The sequence below is a fragment of the Carcharodon carcharias genome, chromosome 15 (genome assembly GCF_017639515.1).
Source record: "Carcharodon carcharias isolate sCarCar2 chromosome 15, sCarCar2.pri, whole genome shotgun sequence".
In the NCBI taxonomy this organism is placed as follows: Eukaryota; Metazoa; Chordata; class Chondrichthyes; order Lamniformes; family Lamnidae; genus Carcharodon; species Carcharodon carcharias.
In genome coordinates this window covers 61,996,990-62,019,368 of record NC_054481.1, presented here as the reverse complement: position 1 = coordinate 62,019,368, position 22,379 = coordinate 61,996,990, and the positions used below count along the sequence as shown (strand labels likewise).

Genomic DNA, 22,379 nt, shown 5'->3' with positions numbered 1-22,379 from the left:
TGCCCTACCATCCATTCTTAATTAGCACATTCGTTTAGATAATATCACCAACTTCAACACCTATGTGTTCTTTTGTTCTGTTGTCTGTGACATCTTTTGATGATCTGCTTCTATCACTGCTTGTTTGTCCCTACAACCACACCACCCCCCTCCACTTCTCTCTCCCCCCACCCAACACCCACCACCCCCCACCACCCCACCCCCCCACACACCTTAAACCAGCTTATATTTCACCCCTTCCTTGGATTCACCTAGTTCTGTTGAAGAGTCATGAGGACTCGAAACGTCAACTCTTTTCTTCTCCGCTGATGCTGCCAGACCTGCTGAGTTTTTCCAGGTAATTCTGTTTTTGTTTTGCATTTCTAGCATCCGCAATTTTTTTGTTTTTATAATCAGAAAACAGGCTATTTTAGATCTAGTATTGTGCAATGAGAAAGAGGTAATTATCAATCTTACAAAGGAGCCTCTAGGGAAAAGTGACCAAAATATGGTGGAATTTTAGATTAAGATTGAAAGTGATGTAGTTCAATCTGAAACTAGGGTCTTAAGTCTTAAACAAAGAAAACTACAAAGGTATGAGGGGCAAATTGGCTAAGGTAGGCTGGGAAAATATATTGAAAGATATGATGATTGACAGGCAATAGTTAGTATTTAAAAGATTAATACATGATTTACAACAAATTTACATTCCTTTGAGGCACAAAAACGCATCAGGAAAGGTGATCCAACCATGGTTAACAAGAGAAGAGTTTGTAATGGATTAAAGGAAGAGTTTTATGAAGTTGACCAAAAAAGTAGTAAGCTTGAGGGCTGTGTGCATTTTTCAGTGCAAAGTAGGACCAAGAAACTGGTATAGAAGGAGAAAATAGAATATGAAAGTAAACTAGCAAGAAACATAAAAACAGACGTAAAAGCTTCAATAAGTATGTAAAAGGGAAAAGATTAGCAAAGACATATTCGGGCCGACTACAGGCAGAGACAAGAGAAATTATAATAGGGAATAAGAAAATGATAGAGAGACTGAATAAATACTTTTATCTGTCTTCATGGGGAAGATACAAAAAATCTCCCAGGAATACTACAGAACCAAGGAACTAGCAGGAATGAGGAACTGAAGGAAATTAGTATTAGTGAAAAAGTAGCACTGGAGAAAACAATGGGTCTGAAAGTTGATAAATCCCCTGGACCTGATGATCTTCATCCCAGGGTGTTGAAAGAGGTGGCTACAGGGATGATGGATGTGTTGGTCATCATCTCTAAAATTCTATAAATTCTGTAACAGTTCCTCCAGATGGAAGATAGAAAATGTAACTCCACTATTTAAGAAAGGAGGGAGAGAGAAAACAGGGAACTATAGTCCTGTTAGCTTGACATCAGAAGTAAGGAAAATGCTACAATCTATTCTAAAGGATGTGATAACTGGGCACTAAGAAAATAATGGTAGGATTGGGCAGCGTTAACATGGATTTTGAAAAGAAAATCATGTTTGACAAATCTTTTAGAGTTCTTTGTGGATCAAACTAGCAGAATAGATGAAGGAGAAACTGAATACATGTATTTGGATTTTCAGAAGGCATTTGATAAGGTCCCACACAGTTTAGTAAGCAAAATTAGAACACATGGGATTGGGGGTAATATTCTGGCATGGATTGAGAATTGGTTAACAGATAGAAAACAGAGAGTAGGGATAAACAGGTCATTCTCAGGTTAGCAGGCTGTGACTAGTGGGATACAGCAAGGATCACTGCTTGGTTCCCAGCTATTCACAATCTATATTAATAATTTAGATGTGGGGGCTAAATTTAATATTTCCAAGTTTGCTGAGGATACAAAACTAGGTGGGAATGAGTTGTGAGAAGCATGCAAAGAGGCTTCAAGGTGATTTAGACAGGTTAAGTGAATGGGCAAGAACATGTCAGATGGAATATAATGTAGAAAAATGTGAAGTTATCCATTTAGGTAGGAAAAACAGAAATGCAGAATATTTCTTAATTGGTGAGAGATTGGAAGGTCTTGATATCGAAAGGGATCTGGGTGTCCTTGTTCATAAGTCACTGAAAGCCAACATGCTGGTACAGCAAGCAATTGGGAAGGCAAATGGTATGTTGGCCTTTCTTGCAGGAGGATTTGAGTACAGGAGTAAAGAAGTGTTGCTGCAATTATATAGAGCCCTGGTGAGGCCACATCTGGAATATTGTGTACAATTTTGGTCTCCTTACCTAAGGAAGGATATAATTGCCATAGAGGGAGTACAATGAAGGCTCATCAGACTAATTGATCCCTGGGATGCCAGGATTGGCCTATGAGGAAAGATTGAGGAGGGTAGTTCTATATTCTCTACAGTTTAGAGGAATGAAAGGTGGCAGAATAATACGTTGCCAAATCGGGAGTATTGCCCACATCCAGAGACATATTATCAGACATAATGACTTCAGGCGGCATTCCTGACATAATTACACCAGTTTTGTGTATACAGCAGACGGGTGGGCTTAAAAGATAGAACCCCATCTGTGCTATGTAAATGTCAATTAATCGTGCATTTAAGGTTGTTAACAACCCAAGTGACTGCCATAATAGTGTGAATGTTATAATGCGCCTTTAGACTCAGATTCACGCCATGTGTGGTTCCCATTTTTTAAAGGGGCAGCTTCTTAGGGCGGATTTAAAATCCACAGCTGAGCCCTGAGTCTCAGCTTAGCAGTTAGTAGATCTGTTACTGCTGGGTGTGCTTATTTGAATGAACAGACCATCCATTTTAAAATTATATGAATTAGAGGCCTTTTTCTTGGCTGCTGAGCGCTCTGCCGAGTGCTATATTTTGTTCCTGGTCATCTCCCAGGGCTATAAAGTATCCGGGAGAGATGGGCATTGTGGTCTCATTTCTCCTGAAAAGATGTGTAAAAGTGCACTTATTAACAGTTTCAGATTATTTTATGGCATCCTGCCTACCCATTATTAGCTAAGAGCATGTCAACCTGAATGCCATGCTCATCCATCATATGCTCATTCTGCCAACCACCCACCCTACAACTGGACCAAAGCTTTAAATGCACAATGACATCATCAAAGACAGCTGTGTCCTTGTTGAATCTTGCTGACTTTGAGGTCCAGCCAAACGGACTTTCCTCTTGCATTGATGAGCATGCCCTGTAACATTTTGGTGCAAGAATCCACATACTAAGGCCTTACTCACCCTGGCTGCTCTCATTAGGTTATTGAGCCTTTTCTGGCATTGGGACCATTTCCTTCTGACCAGAGCAACGCCGCTGACCTCCTTAGCCACCTTCTCCCAGGCTGTAAGTGTCTGGCTCCTCCTCTTACCAGGGGTAGGCATCAGCTGCTCATGTTGGTCAGTCACTACACATAGGTAGCTCTAAGGGAGTCCTTGTTGCATCTAGGGGCTGATTTGACCCTTCTCCCCTGCTTCTCCCCTCACTTCAATGGCACAAACATCTCTGGAGGGAAACTTCCAACAACTAGACATCTCCTCAATGTAAATAATCAGATAACTTGTTCAGGTTAAAAATGAACACCACCACTGATCAGTGCTAAGGTTTGGAGACAGCAGAATTCAAAATAAAATGCACTCACCTTAGAATCCTGCAAACTGCTCAATGACAAATTACCCTGTGGAGTTTGAAGCGATCCTACATTTGCTGGGTCCCCTGACACTGTCCCATGCCAGGGGGCCCTGTAAACTACTCATCATGACCTCATTCCGGGGAATAGTCAACAATCTCAGAGGCCAAACATCCCACCCCCAACAGCAATTGGGTGGGTTGACGGCCTCAAACCTGCCCTGGAAATTAACAAGCCCCAATTGACGTTTTATCAGGTGTGTTTTGGAAACGGGCCCGGAAGTCAAAAGGCTGCTGACTTCCAGTCGTGGAACCTGCCCTTGGTGCTCCAACATATTATTCAGCCTGTGATCTCTTTAAGCATACAGAATCCTTATAGGGCTCAAAAAGGTACATACAGGAGGATGTTTCCCCTGGCTGCAGGGTCTAGAACAAGGAGACACAGTCTCAGATTAAGAGGGAGGCCATTTAGGACCAAGATGAAGAGGAATTTCTTCACTCAGAGGATGGTGAATCTTTGGAATTCTCTATCCCAGAGGGTTGTGGAGGCTCAGTGATTGAGAATATTCAAGACAGAAATCAATAGATTTCTAAATATTAAAGACATCAAGCGATATGGGGATAAATGCAGGAAAATGGCGTTGAGATAGAAGATCAGCCACAATCTAGCTGAATATCAGAGCAGGCTCTGGTCCCATATTATCATTTGAACAATGCAGATTAGGTGTTGATGATATGATGGAAATGTTTAAAATTATGAAAGCATGGGACAGGGTAGATGGAAGTTCTGATGAAAGGCCACAGACCTTTCTCCCTTTCTTTACAGATGCTGCCAGACATGCTGAGCATTTCCAGCATTTTCAGTTTTAATTTCAGATTTCCACCTCTGCAGTATTTAACTTTTTTTTTGATAGGAGTAGCCTATTTCCAATAGTAAGGGGCCAAGATCAAGGAGCCACAGATACAAGATTAAATGTAAATGATTTAGAACAGAGAGCAGGAGAAACATCTTCACACACAGAGATTTGAGACTATGGAAGTTGTTCACAGCATTAGTGATTGAGACAAAACTGTCAATATGCTAGATTAGATAGGTAGATGAAGGAAAAGAAGTGAAGAGATATGAGAATGCTGTGAGTGAATGAGGATATTTGCTCTTATAGAGGATAAAAACTGATATGGAATTGTTGGGCCTGATTTCAATTTGGAAACTTGTTTATTTCTATGTATAATTGAGATAAAACAATAAATAGCAATCAACTATTTGACCAAGCCTGACACTGTCCTCATCTAATGCATACATATGTGCATTTCCTAGAATCAACAGACATAGTCCGAATTCATTTGTATGACTCCAGGATCTTCCAGCAATGCTATACTCCATCGTTAATGCACTGAATTGTCAATCTGGATTACATGCTAAAGTCCCTTGAGTAGGGCTTGAACCCAAGACTTTTGGACTCAGGTGAGAGCCCTACTACTAAGCCAAGGAATGAATAAAATTAGCTAGAAATAACCATTTTTAATGTCTAACGGAACATGTCTTCAACTACACACGCAGTTATGTTTAGGGTAGGAGGATTGGAGGAGGCAGGGGAGACTCCACTTAAATGGAGTGCATGTCATTCTATATGTGCTGCCTATATCCTATAGCTCTGTTTAGCATATCCCAAGGGTCTTTGAGCCCCAGGTGGGCTAATACCATACTGGCTGGTGCAATTATCTCAGGAACTTGTGGAACAGCCTTGTAGAAAGACCAAGTGGTGGTCAGACCAGGGAGGCAGAAAAAACATTGAGAGGGTCTTCATTCCATTAGGGTATAGGCAGCACATATAGAATGACATGTACTCCATTTAAGTGGGGTCTCCCCTGCCTCCTCCAATCCTCCTATCCTAAACATAACTGCATGTGTAGTTGAAGACATGTTCCATTAGACATTAAAAATGGTTACTTCTAGCTAATTTTATTCATTCCTTGGCTCAGTGGTAGGGCTCTCACCTGAGTCAAAAAGTCCTGGGTTCAAGCCCTACTCAAGGGACTTTAGTGTATAATCCAGATTGACGATTCAGTGCATTACTGACGGAGTATGGCATTGTTAGAAGATCCTGGGAGTGAATTACAGGCTGATATCTAAATGAGGACATCAGACAGTTTATATACAATAACAAATAGCTGGGAATGAGTTACAGACTAGAATTTAATTAAGGGGTTTGGATGGTTTTTATAAAAGCTTTTCTTAAAGTGACTTAACTAATTTTAGGCACTCATGCAAGAACAATTTTCACAAACACCCACACAGATTTATGAAAAACAATTAGTTGCTAATTTGTGATGATTGTGAAATATCTTTGTGATTCCAAAGTAAAGTCTGCATGAAATCTATTGTGCCAATTTATTGCAATTTGTGTCTTGCTGTGACTGAAAATGAGAGTTTAGGTGTGTGGGTGGTGCAGTTGGTTAAACCATGTCCTGTCACCTCTGGATTCTGATACAGTTCAGCCCAGACAGGGGAGGTACAAGTCTCTTCGGTTTACTGGTTGTCAGAGTGAAATGAGAAATGGGCTTGGGATAGCCTGTTTAAAATCCCCACAGGATACTGACCCATGGATTAAAATTGTCTGATTTCAGCACTAATTGGTATTAAAGGGTGAATTTAATGAATGTGCATTGTGAGACTAAATTAGTAAAATCTGTCTTTGAATCAGACTTTAAATCAGGGCTCCAGATTACCTGGGGTAATTTATGAAAAAATGTCATATGGTACTATAATGAGCGCTCTTCTGAAAACAGGACAGTGCAGAGAGCTTTGTTCTGTATCTAACCAATGGTGCACCCAATCTGGGATTAAACATAAGAATATATAAGAAGATAAGAAACAGTAGCATCAGTAGGCCATTTGGCCCTTCAATCCTGCTCTGTCATTTAACAATTCGTAGCTAACCTACCTCAACTCCACTTTCCCAAATATTCCCATACCCCTTAGTACCCAAAAATTTATCAACCTCTGTCTTGAATATTCTCAATGACAGAGTATCCACAGTTCTCTGGGATAGAGAATTCCAAAGATTCACAACCCTTTGAATGAGGAAATTTCTCTTTATCTCTGTCCTAAATACCTGACCCCTTATTCTGAGACTGTGTTTCCATCTTCTACATTTCCCAGCATGAGGAAACATTTTTTCAGCATCTACCCTGTTAAACCCCTTAAAAATTTTATGTTTCAATTGTATCACTTTTCATTTTTCTAAACTCCTTGGAATGCAGGCCTAGTCTACTAAATCTCCCCTCTTAGACAATCCCTTCTTCTTTGTGAACCTTCAATGCACTCCTTCCAGGGCAAGTCCATCCTTCTTGAGGAAAGGAGACCAAAACTGCATACAGTATTCCAGATATCAGCTCACCAATGAACTGCATAACCATAGTAAGACTTCTTTACTCTTATGCTCCAAACCCATTGTAACAAAAGCTAACATACAATTTGCCTACCCAACTGCATCCTGTACCTGCGTGTTAACTTTCTGTGATTCATGTACAAAGGTGTGGTCAGTCATTTAAGAAATTTGGTCCTGGGGGTTGGAGGCATGGTACTGTGAGGCAGTGTGGCACAGTCATGGTCAGGGGAGGTATCTGCATGCTGTAAGTCAGGAGATGAAAAGTCATGGGGGGTATTGTATGGTCTCATGAGTGGAGGTGCGGGTGGAAAGTCAGAGTACATATGGCCTCGAGAAGGGGAGTGGTCAGGTTGACAAAGGGCATGGGGATATCAACATTAAAGGGTTCATGGGGGAGGACAGGAATATAAACATACACAATGATGGGGTCAAGGATAAAGGGGGATTTTGGATAGTAACAGGAGGAATAGAAATTAGGAGGCAGTGACTATGGAGAAGGATGGGAGGAACTTGGTGGCTGATAGGGGAGGTTGGAAGCTGGACCCACTCACAAATCTAATGAGCACCATGTTTGCCCTCAGTGATCAATGACGCAGTTCGAAAAACAAGTTTAAAAAATATGGGAGGAGTCTCAAGGCATATGGAAGGAGCTGTGCACATCTATTTTTGGCCAATTGAAGGGGCGCCCTATAACTGTCTTACCCAAACCATTGAGAGAATGGCTCAGTTGAGTGCTGGACTCATTCAAACATATGTATGAATATACAAACATAAGAATTAGGAGCAGGAGTAGGCCACTCGGCCCCTCAAGCCTGCTTTGCCATTCAATAAGATCATGGCTGATCTGAATGTAACCTCAACCCCACATTCCTGCCTATCTCCGACTAACCTTTCACCCCCTTATTAATCAAGAATCTCTCTAGCTCTGCCTTAAAAATATTCAAAAATTCTGCCTCCATGTCTTTTGAGGAGGAGAGTTCCAAAGACTCACAACCCCCAAGAGAAAAAATTCTTCTCATCTCTGTCTTAAATGAGCGACCCCTTATTTTTAGACAATGCCCTCTAGTTCTTGATTCTCTCACAAGAGGAAACATCCTCTTCACATCCAACCTGTCAAGACCCCTCAGGATCTTAAAGGTTTCAATTAAGTCGCCTCTTACTCTTCTAAATTCCAGTGGATACAAGCCTAGCCTGTCCAGCCTTTCCTCATAAGACAAAGACTTGAGGATCTCATGGATAATGAATGAGCTTGGCTCCTTTTCTAATGGTGCACATTCAGGCAACAATCCATTAAGTTTAAGTGCTGCAGTGTATGTGGCATCTGATCCTCACAGAGGTATGTCGGAATGGATGCAGGCTCCAAGAATCAGTGACCATGTCTGCTGCACAGAGGCAACAAGGGCCCTGCAAGCCTCCATCTTCCCAGTGCATTGGTCATTGCTTACAAGGCATCATGCTTGCGGTCAGAACAGAAGTGCAAGGATCGAATATCCACAGCTGTTTTTAAGGCCACTGAAGAACAACCAACACAAGGCTGACTGTGGCTACTAGGACTTGGGTCTTTGGACCCTAACAAACACCCTCATTGTGAATGTGCATTCACATCTGAGGGGAAAGATCAACCACCTGTTAGGATAGATAGGACTGGAAAATGCATAGCTGCCTTGTCTATGGAGGAACACAAATCAATGGGAACTAACATTGATTGCACAATTGTATCAGTTCACAGAAACAAGGAAGAGTTGAGAATGCAGGATGCTGCCTTTTTGATAGTTTTGATGCGAATGAAGAGAAGGGCCAGTCGCTATTTGGCACAGCTCAGGGAAGACCATCACTTTGAGGAACAAGAAGCAGCGAGGAAGACCCAGAGACGCAGATACTGATTAGGAGGGAACCAAATCCACTAAGATGTTTGGCGCGACCAGGGATCTACAGAAGAGGCTGCTCATACATGGAAATGAGCAAAAGAATGCTGCAGACATCTTCACTTGTTTAGGGATGTGGTAGCTCATATTTGCCATTCTCCATGAGGAACTCATGCCACGCGAGGGAGGGCATCCAATGCCAGTTGCACTTAAGGTTGCCACCACACAACTATTTTGCCAGTGGAGTCTCACAGGACTCCACTGGGGACCTCTGTAGAATCTCACAATTGAAGACACATAAATGCATAAGGGAGGTGACTGATCCCTTTTGAATAAAGCTCACCATTACATGCAGTTCTGCATGGATGAAGCAAGCCAGAGGCTGCCAGAGCTGTGGGATTCGCAGCGATTTCAGGCTTCCTACAAGTTCAGGGTGCCATCGACTACACACATGTGGCCTTGAGAGTTTCCTGGCAGCAGCCTCTGAGGTTCATTAATAGGAAAGGATTTCACTCTTTCAGCATCCAGCTTAACTGTGATCACAGAAAGCAGATCATGCATGTTTGTCCTAGGCACCCAGGCAACTCTCATAACTCTTACGCCTTGAGTCACTCGCAGTCATCATTGACTTGAATCATCGTTGTTTGCTACACCCTGGACAACCTAATGCTACAAAAGGGGGAAGCATTGCCAGAGGAAGACATGGGGGAGCTACACATCTCGTCAGATGAGGAGGACATTGAAAGTAATGAATTTGCAGAGGGCAAGAATTCAGGCAAGCCACATAAGAATGCTATTGCACATGCACAATTTGGAAGACGTGCCCATAACAACCTCATAACTACAAAATTCCAGGAAGAATAAGGTGAAGACAAGCTCCTATGAGCGCAGTTCTCCTCACACTTCGATGCCGGGGAGCCAATGAGACCTTTATTGTCATCTTCAACATCTCATGAAAAGACATTAATCTGAAAATGATAATGGAGGAAGCTTAAGTCACCTTGAACCCTAACGATGGGGGCGTCCTTGGAAGGCGCAGTAGCCTGGGGAGCATGAGGCCACTGTGTAATGGGATAAGCACTCCACTAGCACACATCCTTAAGCAACTACATATAGTTCAGTCTTTCAACCATGCTGCACAAAAGTCAGTGACCATGGCAGTCTTCCAGAGGCAGAAATGCTACTACACACATAGATGCACTCATACAATTGTGACAGGAGCTTAGCAAGGAGGGTCTAAGAGGTAAAACATCTGTTAACGGTTATCGCTTGACCGTTGGAAGACGGAGCTACATCTGTACAGTACCATCACTCCAAGCGCCAGCTCTCCTGCATGATTAGTACAGAGGCCGTAACTTGATACTGAGCCCCAAGACGCCATCGGACATCAGGACGCAGTGATCTGTAACACGACAACATGCACCCAAAGTTACAAGTTATGTTATCATCGTATTCACAGAAATGGTTCAGCAGGACCATTGTGTGACTATTGTCAATTACTCATGACCCCGCATTCTTCGGATGCCTGCCAAGTTTACATCCTGCATTGCTTTGACATCTGGGAGAGATGTAGCCCAGACAGTTTTGACACAGCAGTCAATGATAACTCAGTCCCTCCACAGATACTGATGAGCACTCAGGAGATGTGCCGGAGCATTGCTTTCATACCATTACAGTCTCGACAGTGTCCATCTCACAAAGGCCAATCCTTGCAATGAAGCCTAAGACATTGCACAGTCATGTAATGAAATCCCATATCGATAGGCGTTCTGTTACCTCACAGAGGGATTCCATCAACCAATGCTAGGCAGCCATTCAGGGGCAAAGTAACATCCTCACAGGTTGTTAGAGGCCATAACCAGACTGGAGTGAAGGATGGAGGAGTCCATCCATGTTCTGACCATTAATATAGATTGTAAATAGCTGAGGCGCAAGTACTGGGAGATAGGAAATAGTTTGGAAGGATGATAGGGTCAAGTGTTGGACCAAACATATTAGTTTCTATCTGTGCCGTTAATTCATCTAGCTTATTGTGAATGCTAGACCCCTCATGATTTTGAACATCTCTATCAAATCTCCTCTTAATCTTCTCTCTCCAAGAAGGATAGCCCCAGCTTCTCCAATCTATCCACCTAATTGACATTCCACATCTCTAAAACCATTCTTGTGAATCTTTTCTGCACCCTCTCTAATGTCTTCATAGTCTTCTAAAGTGTAGTGCCCAGAAGTGGACACAATACTCCAGTTGCAGCCAAACCAGCAACTTTCTTGCTTTTGTACTTTATGCCCCTGCTTATAAAGCCCAGGATCCCATGTGCTTTATTAACCACCTTCGCAACCTGCCCTGCAGTCTTCAATGATTTGAGCACATATACCCCCAGGTCCCTCTGCTCCTGCACCCCTTTAGAATTGTACCCTTTGTTTTAAATTGTCTTTCCTCATTCTTCCTACCAAAATGAATCACTTCACAATTCTCTGCATTAAATTTCATCTGTCACTTTTCTGCTTATTCCACCCGCCTGTCCCTGTCCTCTTGAAGTTTATCAGGGTCCTCCTCAGTCCCCAATACAAGTACTTCCAAGTTTTGTCTCATCCACAAATTTTAAAATTGTGCCATATACACCCAAGTCTAGGTCATTAAGTAATGTCAATAAAATCAGTGCTCTTAACACTGACCCCTGAGCAACTCCACAGTATACATTCTTCAAGTTAAAAAAAAAACCATTCACCACTACTCTGTTTCTTGTCACTCAGCCAATTTTATATCCAAACTGATACTGTGCCTTTTATTCCATAGGCTCTAACTTTGCTGCCAAGCCTATTATGTGGCACTTTGTCGGATGCCTTTTGGAAATCCAAGTACGCCTCATCAGCCACATTACTATCATTGACACTCTCTGTTTCCTCATCAAAAAAACTCAAGCAAGTTAAATACAATTTGCCCTTAACAAATTTATGCCAGCTTTCCCTAATTAATCCACATTTGTCCAAGTGACTGTTACTTTTGTTCCAAAGTATCTTTTCTAAAAGCTTTCTCACCACTGAGGCTGAACTGACTATCCTGTAATTACTGGGTTTATCCTTGCAGCCTTTCTTGAACGAGGATTTAACATTTGGGTGTAACAACCAGCCTGGCTTGCAGTCACATCCTCCTGTCCCTTATCATTGACTAATTCTAAACTTCTACTTAACCTAAGGTGTGTGACCGCCTCCTGGAACAACGTGCCCAGGTAACTCTCCCCCTTCCTGATGCCCCACAATGCCTGCAGCTCAGATGCCAGCTCAACAAATCTGAGCTGAAGTTACTCGACCTCTAGTCACCTATTGCAAATGTAGATGTCTGGGATTGCAGTGCTCGCCAGAAGCTCCCCTTCGCTACAGTTTAGGCATACCGCCTGCCCTGCCATGTCTTTCTAACCATATTTCTTTATTGATTGTTTAGTTAATTACATATTTTTGAGTGATGGGACAGTGCAGAGGGAGATTTACTCTGTATCTAAACTATGCTGTGCCTCCCCTGGCAGTGTTTGACTGGACAGTGTAGATGGAGTTTTACCAATTATCTAACACGCGCTGTACCTGCATTGAGAGTATTTGATGGGACAGTGTACAGGGAGTTTTATTCTACAACCTGTAGTAACCTGTTCTGTACCTATCCTTTGATGCCGATTCTGAGTACCTGAAACAGGAAGAGTTCTATTCCTCAGCACTGACATTCTTCACCTTAATGAATTCTAATTAGAAACCCTTTCCATTCTGGGCTGCCACAGGTTAAACACATTCCCAGGCCTGCTGCTTAACTTAAATTAGAACAGGTTGAAGTCTTCAAGGTGCCAAAAGCTTTGGCAGTGCCAGTTGGTGTTATCTGGCATTAGATGAATGTTTAATCAGGCTTTGAGTGTTATGCTAAGTGAGGTTTCAGTGATTTTTCACACCATAATCTATCTCTGCTGCATGTGTTATATTTTTCTTTGAATCTTGCATTGAATGATGGGGAAGGGAGGAGGAGAATGATCCACATTAGATCTGAGGCCACTGCAGATACAGTTTAACGTTGTAGTCGATTGGTTGTGTCACACATGTGTTATTTTTCTCCTCACCAGCAGGAGGTGCTGACCAAAATTAGACAATGGCCGCATGAAGTGTCGCATTCCCCCATTTTCCACACCAGCCACCTTGCAGTTTCTCTTGATTGGCCATGACAGTTTAGTGCCAGTTGGCAGCACCTTCTCAAGGGCATTAGGAATGAGCAATAAATGCTGACCTAGCCAATGACATCCACATCCCATGATCGAAAAAAAATTCGGAACTTGGTGAACCTAATACAAAATCATCTGACTGTAGGCCCTCACTGCAAGCAGGTGGAAGAGACTTTCATCCGTTTACACTGGGTTTGGCTTGAGCTAAAAGGCCAACGTTCAACGAGCTCACTATTAACAGTTGGAGACGGTCAATCAACAAGGATGCTAAAGTGCATCCATACATTATGGCAAATTACTGCACCAGGGAAACAGCAACTCAGAAGGGATGCAGCATCATTCATCAGTGAATTGACTCTTCAGTGGGACCCTCAAACCTTCACAAGGCTTGTGCAGAGAGCAAACTAATTTTATTACATAATTCAAATGTCTCACATTAAAGCCATATTTTTATGAAAGTACAAAAAATATTCACAATTCCCAGGTCCAGTTGTGCCTAATAAACCAAATAACAGCAAACAGGAAATTCTTCCAATTACGCAGTGAGTTACCAAGCAAGGCAGTATAAGAGCGCTTATTAAATATCCGAAATGATACAGTCATTCACACAAGGTGCTTGAGATGGAGTGGAGTTTACTGAGTGACAGTATGAGGGAGCTGGATTAACTTCAGTAAATACAGTCAATACAATTTTTAATGATATGCAGAAGAGTGAGAGATGTGCAAAGTCTACATGCCAAAGAACCAGTTTTCATGTCTTGATAATAACAACAAATATTTGGCATAAAAATCTGTAACAGTAAAATCATCAATGTCAAATACCTATTGTGGAGCTGGGCTCAAAAGGGACCTGGGTCAAAAATTAATGTAACTCTATTGCCGATCTGCAGCCCCTTTACTTGTGGCCCGTCGGGTTGAGTGAATTTACCTCATTAGTATATATACATTAGAAGTGATTCACTGTCGTCTGATCACCTGAATGCAAATGACTAACAGCTGCTGGATTACTGTATGACTATTGAGTATGGGGAGCTAAGCACATAATAAGAAGCGCATAGAGGCAGCAAGTTCTGCAATGCATGAATGCCACCTTTAGTTAAGTGAGGTGATCCCTTAAAGTTCTGCACATTTTGGGTTGAACTAATTCATTAAAACACTGTAGGAACAGGAGCATGGTATTAAAACAAAAATAGAAGAGCAGCTTGTCACCTGATAGGCCATTGTCTCCCATGCCCAACTTGCAACATGAAATGAATACAAAAGCAAAATACTGGATGCTGGAAATCTGAAGTAAAAACAAAAACTGCTGGAAATGCTCAGCAGGTCAGGCAGCACCTATGGAGAGAACAGGGTACTGATGAAAGGTCATTGAGCTGAAGTGTTAACTTTGTTTCTCTCTATAGATGTTGCCTGACCTGCTGAGCATTTCAAGCAATTTTAGTTTCTATTGCAACACAACATTCTCCATAACCTTTCTTTGTCTCTCTTTTGTTCATCAATACTTTTGTGGTCAGTTCTCCTCTGGAACTTACACATAAGCAAAAGACACTGGATTCTGGATATCTGAAATAGAAACAGAAAATGCTGGAAACACTCATCAAGTCTGGCAGCATCTGTGGAGAGAGAAACAGTCAACATAACAAACCTAAAATGTTAACTCTGTTTCTCTATCCGCAGATGCATGCATCTCTCTTGTTCCATCTCAGCTTCAAATACCATGTCCAGCAAACTTTCATTCTTAACTCATTCTTTTGTTGGTCCTCAAAGCTGTGGCATTTTTTCCCTCCCTCAATCTTCCATCCATGCCATCGGCAATCTAGTTTTGAAAACCAAAGCTTGGGATCACTGAGTCAGTCAATTCTTCTGTGGATCCTAGTCTTTGCTGTGTGGAGCAGGCTGATAATTCTCCACATTCTCTCACAAAGACAGTGTAGCTATCCCAGCATTCATAATGATAGAGACATTTCTCTTCTTAAACCATGGAGCATTAATACAGGGCTTTTGTCACCTTTGTGGTTTCTGGGATAGTTCCATGCCCATAGCTGCAGGAGAAAATAAGACATTTAAATGCCACATCCAATGCTGACTGTGAAGAGAGTGAAGAAAATGAAAAAGAGAAAGACAGGAAAGGAGGATAGTAGAGAATGCAATATTTCCTGAACAACCTGTGCTCCTGTGATATGTTGTAACCAACCACATTTAGCCAGCTTTATATTTTTAGCATGAAACAGTGCCTCAAATGTGCTCTTCAGCTGAGACTTAGCCGACGTTCACTGCTCCATGGCTACCTGACCACCATGTAAAGCCATAGAAAATGTACAGCCTAGATTGACCAGGATGATACCAGGGATGGGAAATTATAGTTATGCAGAGATACTGAAGAGATTTGAGATACTGTAACTATTTCCACTTGATTAAAGAAAGCTAAGGAGATTTAATAGAGTTATTTAAACATCGGGCCTTGGTCTTCACCTTTAGAACTTGGATTCTTTGCTTATGTTTTTCGGTTAAAAGAAAATCACCCCTCTTTTTCTTTTGATACTTGCAGAATTTGCTTAAGTGATCCCTCTTTACACTGTTTCTCCCAATTGAGTTAATCAAGCAAATAATTAAATATAAACTTGGAAGAGAGAGACTAAGCAGCATGTCACTCTGATGTGCCTTTCCAGCTTTCCTCAGCTACCTTGTTGTGCCAGTCGAGAGTAGGTATTTTCATTTCACCCCATCCATGCAAAATCTACCCTTACGGCAATCAACCACAATAAACATGTGGTCTATTGAAGCGTGACAGACAGAATAAGGGATGAGTTATTTCTCGAAAGTTCCATTTTTGTGATTCCTCAGTGATAATGCTTTCCTTTAACCATAGCTTGCAATGACCTGGCAGCTAGGCCCAAGTCACCATGACAACAAGTTGCATTTTTTTGTGTTTAAAGCCTGTGATACTTTTCTTGTTACTGTTTGCTGTGGACTTCCCAATAACAAACAAAAGGTTTATGAAAAAAATTCATGCTCTTGAAATGTCCCAAAGCACTTCACAGTCAATAAATTATCAGAATCTTCTCTCTGTTCATAGTGATCCACACCAATCCAGAAGTTGGGAGATTAGTGCCTGATGGTGATACATGTGTTCTGTTTTCTGGACCATTTGAATGGAATCACAGTCTAAAGAAGGTAAGTGCTAGCCACTCAAAGGGTCAGGAAGGGGTAAGTAAGCCAGCTATTCAGAGGGTCAAGGAAGAGGAAAGCCAGCCACTCAGAGGCTCAGGAAGGAGAAAGCTGACCACTCAGAAGGTCAGGAAGGAGAAAGCCAGCCAATCAAAAGGTCTGGAAAGAGTAACCCATCAATTGGAACAATCTCAACTGCATTTATATAGCACCAATAATGCAGTAAATATCCTAAGATGCTTGTCAGACAAAACCTGACACTGAACCACATAAGGAAAGGTTAGGAAAACTGATCAAAAGCTTGATCAAAGAAGTAGGTTTTAAACAACATCCTAAAGTAGGAGACAGAATTAAGGAAATTTATGGGGGGATGTTCAAAACTTCAATCTTGAAGGTGAAGGCACGAACTCCAATGATGGGGTGAAGGATATAGGGGTTGAACAAGAAGCCAGAGTTGAAGGAATGCAAGGATCTTGGATGGTTGTTGGGCTGAAGGAGGTTACGGTGATATGGAGGGGTAAAGCAATAGGACAATTTGAAAACAAGGATAAGAATCTCTGTCCCTATCTCTCTCTCCCCCCTCTCTCTCCATCCTCTTACTGTCTATCTGCCTGCCTATTTCATTCTTTTTTCAGTCTCTAACATTCTCTCCCTCTCGTTGCCTCTCCCATTGTTTATCTGTCTCTTTTCCAGTCAGGTATGTGTTGGGCCACAGACAACTGGAGCCAACACAGTTTTGGGAAGATGGTAGTGTAATGGTGATGTCGCTGGACTACTAATGCAGAGACTCAGGCTTATGCTCTGGGGACATGGGTTCAAATCCCACCTTGCAGCTGGTGAAATGTAAATTCAATACAATCTGGAATTGAAAGCTAGTCTCAGTAATGATTGATTGTTGAAAAACCCATCTGATCACTAATGCCCTTTAGGAAAGGAAATCTGCTGTCCTTACTGGTCTGGCCTACATGCGACTCCAGACTCACAGCAATGTGGTTGACTCTTAACTGCCCTGTGAAATGGCCTAGCAAGCAACTCAGTTCAAGGCCAATTAGGGATGGGCAACAAATGCTGGCCTTGCCAGCGATGCCCATTTCACCTGAAAAAATAAATTAAGCCCAGGTTGAGGCACTGACTTTGAGATTGATCCCAGGGATGAGGGATGATTATGGGTTTGGAGGGACACAGGGAATAATCTGGGAGCACAATGCCGTCTTCAAGTGGAGGGTGGGTATAACTTCACTTCTGCAGGGTTTGCGAGGACTGGTCCTGCATTAGGACAGAAGCCTAGGAACATATATATCACTTCCTCAACTGTCAGGATGCAGACAGTATTGTGTAGGGTAGAACAATCTGAAAGGAGTGGAGACAGAATTTAAAGGTTTGGGCATAGAACCATGCAGTGTAGAAGGAGACCTGCTGTGCCTGTGCAGCTCTTTGAAAGAGCTGGCAATTAGTCCCATTGCCCTGCCTTTTCCGCATAACCCTGCAAATCTTGTCTTTTAGTATTGATTCAATTCCCTTTCGAAAGTTACTGTGGGTCTGCTTCCACCCTTTCTAGCACAGCATTCTAGATCATTATCATTTGCTGCCTTCAGAAATTTTTCACATATCCCAACAGATTCTTTTGCCAATTATCTTAAATCTGTGAACGTTGGTTACTGGTCCTCCTGCCACTGAGAACAAGTTTCTCCCTATCTATATTAAAACCCTTCCTAATTTGGGACACTTCCATCAAATCTTCCATTAACCTTCTGGGTTCTAAGGAGAACAATTCCAGCTTCTCTGGTGGTCGTGCTACACATGAGGTCTTCTTATATATTTTATTAACAACAGAAAACTTGTGCCCTTCTTATGGTCTCATGGTAAAGATAAGGTGCTCTCCCACCATACTGAAAAATCGGAACACTTTTTTCTGCCATATAAAGGCTCTTTAGATAATATATCTGAAAAGGGAGGAAAATGCCTACTTGAAAATTCACAACCATTTCGTTTAAATACTAGGAGACTGATGTTGAGCTTTCTCATTAATAGGACGCATCTCCTCTGGCGAACCTACATATGAGTCGAAGGATTCGATAGTTGTAAATTCCTTCCACCTCCCATTTTTATCTGGTTAAAAATGAGGCGAAGGTGGGTGGGGCAGTGTGACTATTTAACTTACATTCTCCCCCACTTTAGATTAAAATGGGGACATTAATGATATACACGGCATTTTCAGATCCCAGCACTCAGCACGGGTTATTCTTAACGCATCTCTCTTGCTAGTGCCACCGATCTGCATTAATCTTTTTGGACTGTGGAGATCTAGTGAATGAACACAGTGCTGGAGTGGGTTTCAATAACTTAAGAACAGAAGCATGTTCCTAACACGTCTCCTGCCAATTAGACAGATGCAGTGGTATCCTGTGAGTAGAAGCAGCGCCGGGTAGTGTACATATCCCTGGCTGCCCTGCGTCGCATCAGGGCAATCCAGATCTAATACTCTGAACACATCTCCCGCCCATATGGGCAGTTACTGTTTCATTAACTAATGCCTTGAAAGTAAAGGATGCGTTTCCATTAAGTGATTGAACTGTCTCTTTCCACTCACTGCACGAAACCAACCCAGAACTCCACATTTAAACGAGTGTAATGTTTCTGTAACAGATTATGCTCTGAGTCATGGCTCATAAAATGCATCGTACTTGCTGTGCGCAGAGCGGAACACACATCGTATATTTGCGAATGTTAATGTATTAAACTGCGACCAGGATTTGTATTAGATGCAGTATGAGCGCATTTAAATTAAGCTTCAGGCTTGATTTGATACATAATTAAGTCAACTGTGCAGAGCCAAAACATCTTAACCCATTAGATGCCGATGGCAAGATGTTTGCCTTGGATGGGATGGAGCATTCGTATATTTTGGGGAGGTTGGGGCTGCAAAGTGCTACGGTTCTTTCTCATTGAGGTGTTCTCCCCTGTCCAAAATGTAAGCCCTTGGAGGTGCCACTTACCTGTACCATTCCAACCCCTTCTCATAGTGCCTATCGAAGAAGTGAGGCTCCACCCCGACGGCCCTGACGTCCGGATGCACCCGGATAGCCTCCAGCAGTGCCCGGGTGCCTCCCTTCTTCACTCCGATGATGATAGCCTGGGGCAGTCGCTGGAGCCCGAAGTCCGGGGTGCTGTTACTCCGGCTCAGTTCCTCGTCCGTGGTGCTGGATTCTTGGGCTTCCTTCTCAAGCCAGCTTTGCACCGTGTAGACCTCGACCGGGCTGTTCCTCCAGTCGCTCGTTGTCCCCGCCACCTCCCCCGAGACTCGGTCAGAGCTGGCCGTCTCCACCCTGGGACTCGGGCTGAGCCAATCCCTTGGAGTTGTCGGGCGCTCGCCAACTCTGTCTTGCTTCTGTTCAGTCACCAGGGGCCGGGATTGGTACAGGTAGCTGGTGTCGTGCAAGGGAAATTGAATGGAGGTGTAGCAACTCATCAAAGTGTAGCAGACATAGGTGAGTGAGAGAGACAGAGTGAAGGCAAAGAGCAGCCGCTGAGATACTTTATATGGATGGACTGTTGGGCTGGACCAGAAAGCCATTTCTCACAGCAATGCTGTTCAAAGGACAGTTGAGAGACATCTTCTCACTCCAAATGTTGCATGAACCTTTGCAATAAACTGTCCCCATCTAATCCTGATGGAACGAAAGGTCCTCTGATTTATTTTACTGCAAGGCACATTCTACTCCGAGCACATCAGTTCTCGAAAGCAAATGCCCATTGAATTCCGAATATTGATTCCCCTTTTTTGCCTCGGGCTTTTTATTCCAGATTATATTATTTTTTTCTTACAAATCGCAGTATTGAATCCGACTGTCCTCGCCCCGGTTGCATCGCCGAGAATAGAGTCCATCTGCAAACAGCAACCACAAATCCTTTAATGCACAGGAGATCCTGATTACAGATCACAAATCAGAAAGGCTCCTGATTCAGCTCCCGTTCCCCGGAAAAGCAACAACCATCTGGAACAAATTCTGCAAATCCTTTCCTTCAGCTCACTGATCAATGACCGCTCAGCAACACAATCTCGTCAGCACCGACAACGCAGGTGAGCGGCGACTGGAGCTCCCTGTCAGCACCGAGTCTCCAGCAAAGTGCAGTGTAGCCTGCCAGACTACCAGCCCTCCTCTACTCTACCGTCCTCCCCTCTCCTGTCCCCTCCTCCCCAGACCTTTCCTCCCCGACCCCTCCTCTTCAGATGCCTGCTTTCCTCTCTCCTCCACCCCATACCTAATCTCCTCAGAACGCTCCTCCCCTTTCCCCTCCTCCCCTTTCCCCTCCTCCCCATCCTCCCCACTAGCTCCCCTCCCCTCTCCTACCCAATCCCCTCCTTCCCTCACTCATTATCTCTATCATCTCCTCTTCGTTCCTCCCCTCTCTCCTCCTCCCATATCCCCCTCCCCTCTCTCCCCTCCTCCCCCTCCCCTCCTCCTCCCCCTCTCCCCTCCCTCCTCCTCCTCCTCCCTCTCCCCTCCTCTTCTCCCCCTCGATCTCCTCTCCCCTTCTGTCCCCTCCTATCCTCCCCTCACCCAGTCTCCCTCTTACCCTCTCCCCTCCTCCGGTCTCCCCTCCACCCACCTCCCCTCTCCTTCACCCCCTCCCCTCCCCTCCTCCCCTCTCCCCCTCTCTTCTCCCCCTCGATGTCCTCTCCCTTTCTTCCCTCCCCCTTCTATCTTCCCCTCTCCCATTCTCCCCTCCTCCTCCCCTGCCCTCTGCCCCTCCCCCTCCTTCACACCCCTCCCAATATCCTCCACACCCCTCCCAATATCCTTCATAGCCCTCCCAATATCTTCCCCCTTCCCTCCTTTCTTGTCTCCACATTACCTCCCCTCCGGTTTCATGTCTTCTCACCCCTCTCCCCTCCCCCTCTTCCATCTTTCTTCACAATCCCACCCCTACCCTGCCCTACCCCTACATTCCTGCCTCCCCTCCCCTCTCCCTGCTCTACTCCCCTATCCACTCACTCCCCTCCACTTTCTCCCTCCCATCTCGCTCTTCCCTCTCACCCTTCCCTCCCCCTCTCCCGGTCCATCTCCCATCTCTCCCTCCCCTCTCCTACTCAGTCTTCCCTCTCCCATCTCCTTTCCCTCCCCACATTTCCTCTCCCCCTCTGATCTCCCCTCCAGCCTCCCCATATGATCTCCCCCTCCCTTCTTATCCATTGCTCTCCCCTTCCCCTCCCCTCATCTCTCTCCCACTCCCCGCCCTTCTCCTCCTCTCTTTCCCCCTCCATTTGCCCCTCCCCATCTCCTGCCCTCTCACCCCGCCTTTTATTCCTTCCCCCTGAATCTCTCACCCCTCCCCCTCAATTTTCCATCTCCCCCTCTCCCCCTTCCCTCTCCACCTCATTCTCCCCCTCATTCTCCCCTTCATTCTGTCCATCAATCTCTGCCTACCCTACTACTCATCATCCACTCTTCCCCCTCTCTCCCTTCCCTTTCCCACTGCCTTCTCTCCCTCCCCCTTCACCCACCTCCTCTCCCCTGCCCATGCCTCCCCCTCCCCTCCCTACCCCTTCCTCCGCACTCCCTTCCCCTCTCCCCTCCCACTATGCCCTCCCATTTACCCCTCTCTCTTGCCCTCCCCCTTTCCCTTCACCCTCTCACTCCCTTCTCTCCTCCCCAATCTCCTCTCCCCTTCTGTCATTTACCCCCTTCCTCCCCTCCCTTCTCCCCTCCATTTTCTCCTCTTTCCTCTCCTCTCTTCCCTTCTATCCTGCCCTACCCTGCCCCCTCCTACTTTCTGACCCTCCTCTTTCCCCATTCTCTTCCCCTCCCCTCCTTCCTCCCACTTTTTGTCCACTTACGTCTCCTTTCCACTCCACCCCCTTCTCTTTTAATCTCCTCTCCTCCCCTCTCCATTCCCCTCCCTTCCTCAATAAAAATATTTCCCAATTATCTTAGAGAAACTACAGGAAGACACAAATATGCTCAATAATATAAGAGAGAAAAACTGAAGGAAAGCAGAAATGGTCCCAATATTTTTGAAAATATTTGTGCTTTCCTGTAGTTCCCCTCAGGTTATTGGGGAATGTTCTTGTTTTTGTCATTTTTCTCCTTGATATTAATGAGAATATTCCTGTTTCCTGTAGTTATTCTCTGTTCATGCTGCCCTGTAGTTGTTGGGAATTTTGTCTCTACCAGC

The 22,379-nt window shown here is 44.0% G+C and overlaps 1 protein-coding gene across 1 annotated transcript in view; it reads right to left on the bottom strand.

The window, feature by feature from the left end:
• Positions 1-19,776, bottom strand: part of LOC121288304 (heparan sulfate glucosamine 3-O-sulfotransferase 4-like) — a 219,171-nt gene extending 199,395 nt beyond the window's left edge. The window contains exon 1 of the mRNA XM_041206840.1: positions 19,199-19,776. Within this exon, the coding sequence (XP_041062774.1) occupies positions 19,199-19,776 (578 nt within the window). The remainder of the gene's footprint in view (positions 1-19,198) is intronic.
• Positions 19,777-22,379: the final 2,603 nt, after the last annotated feature.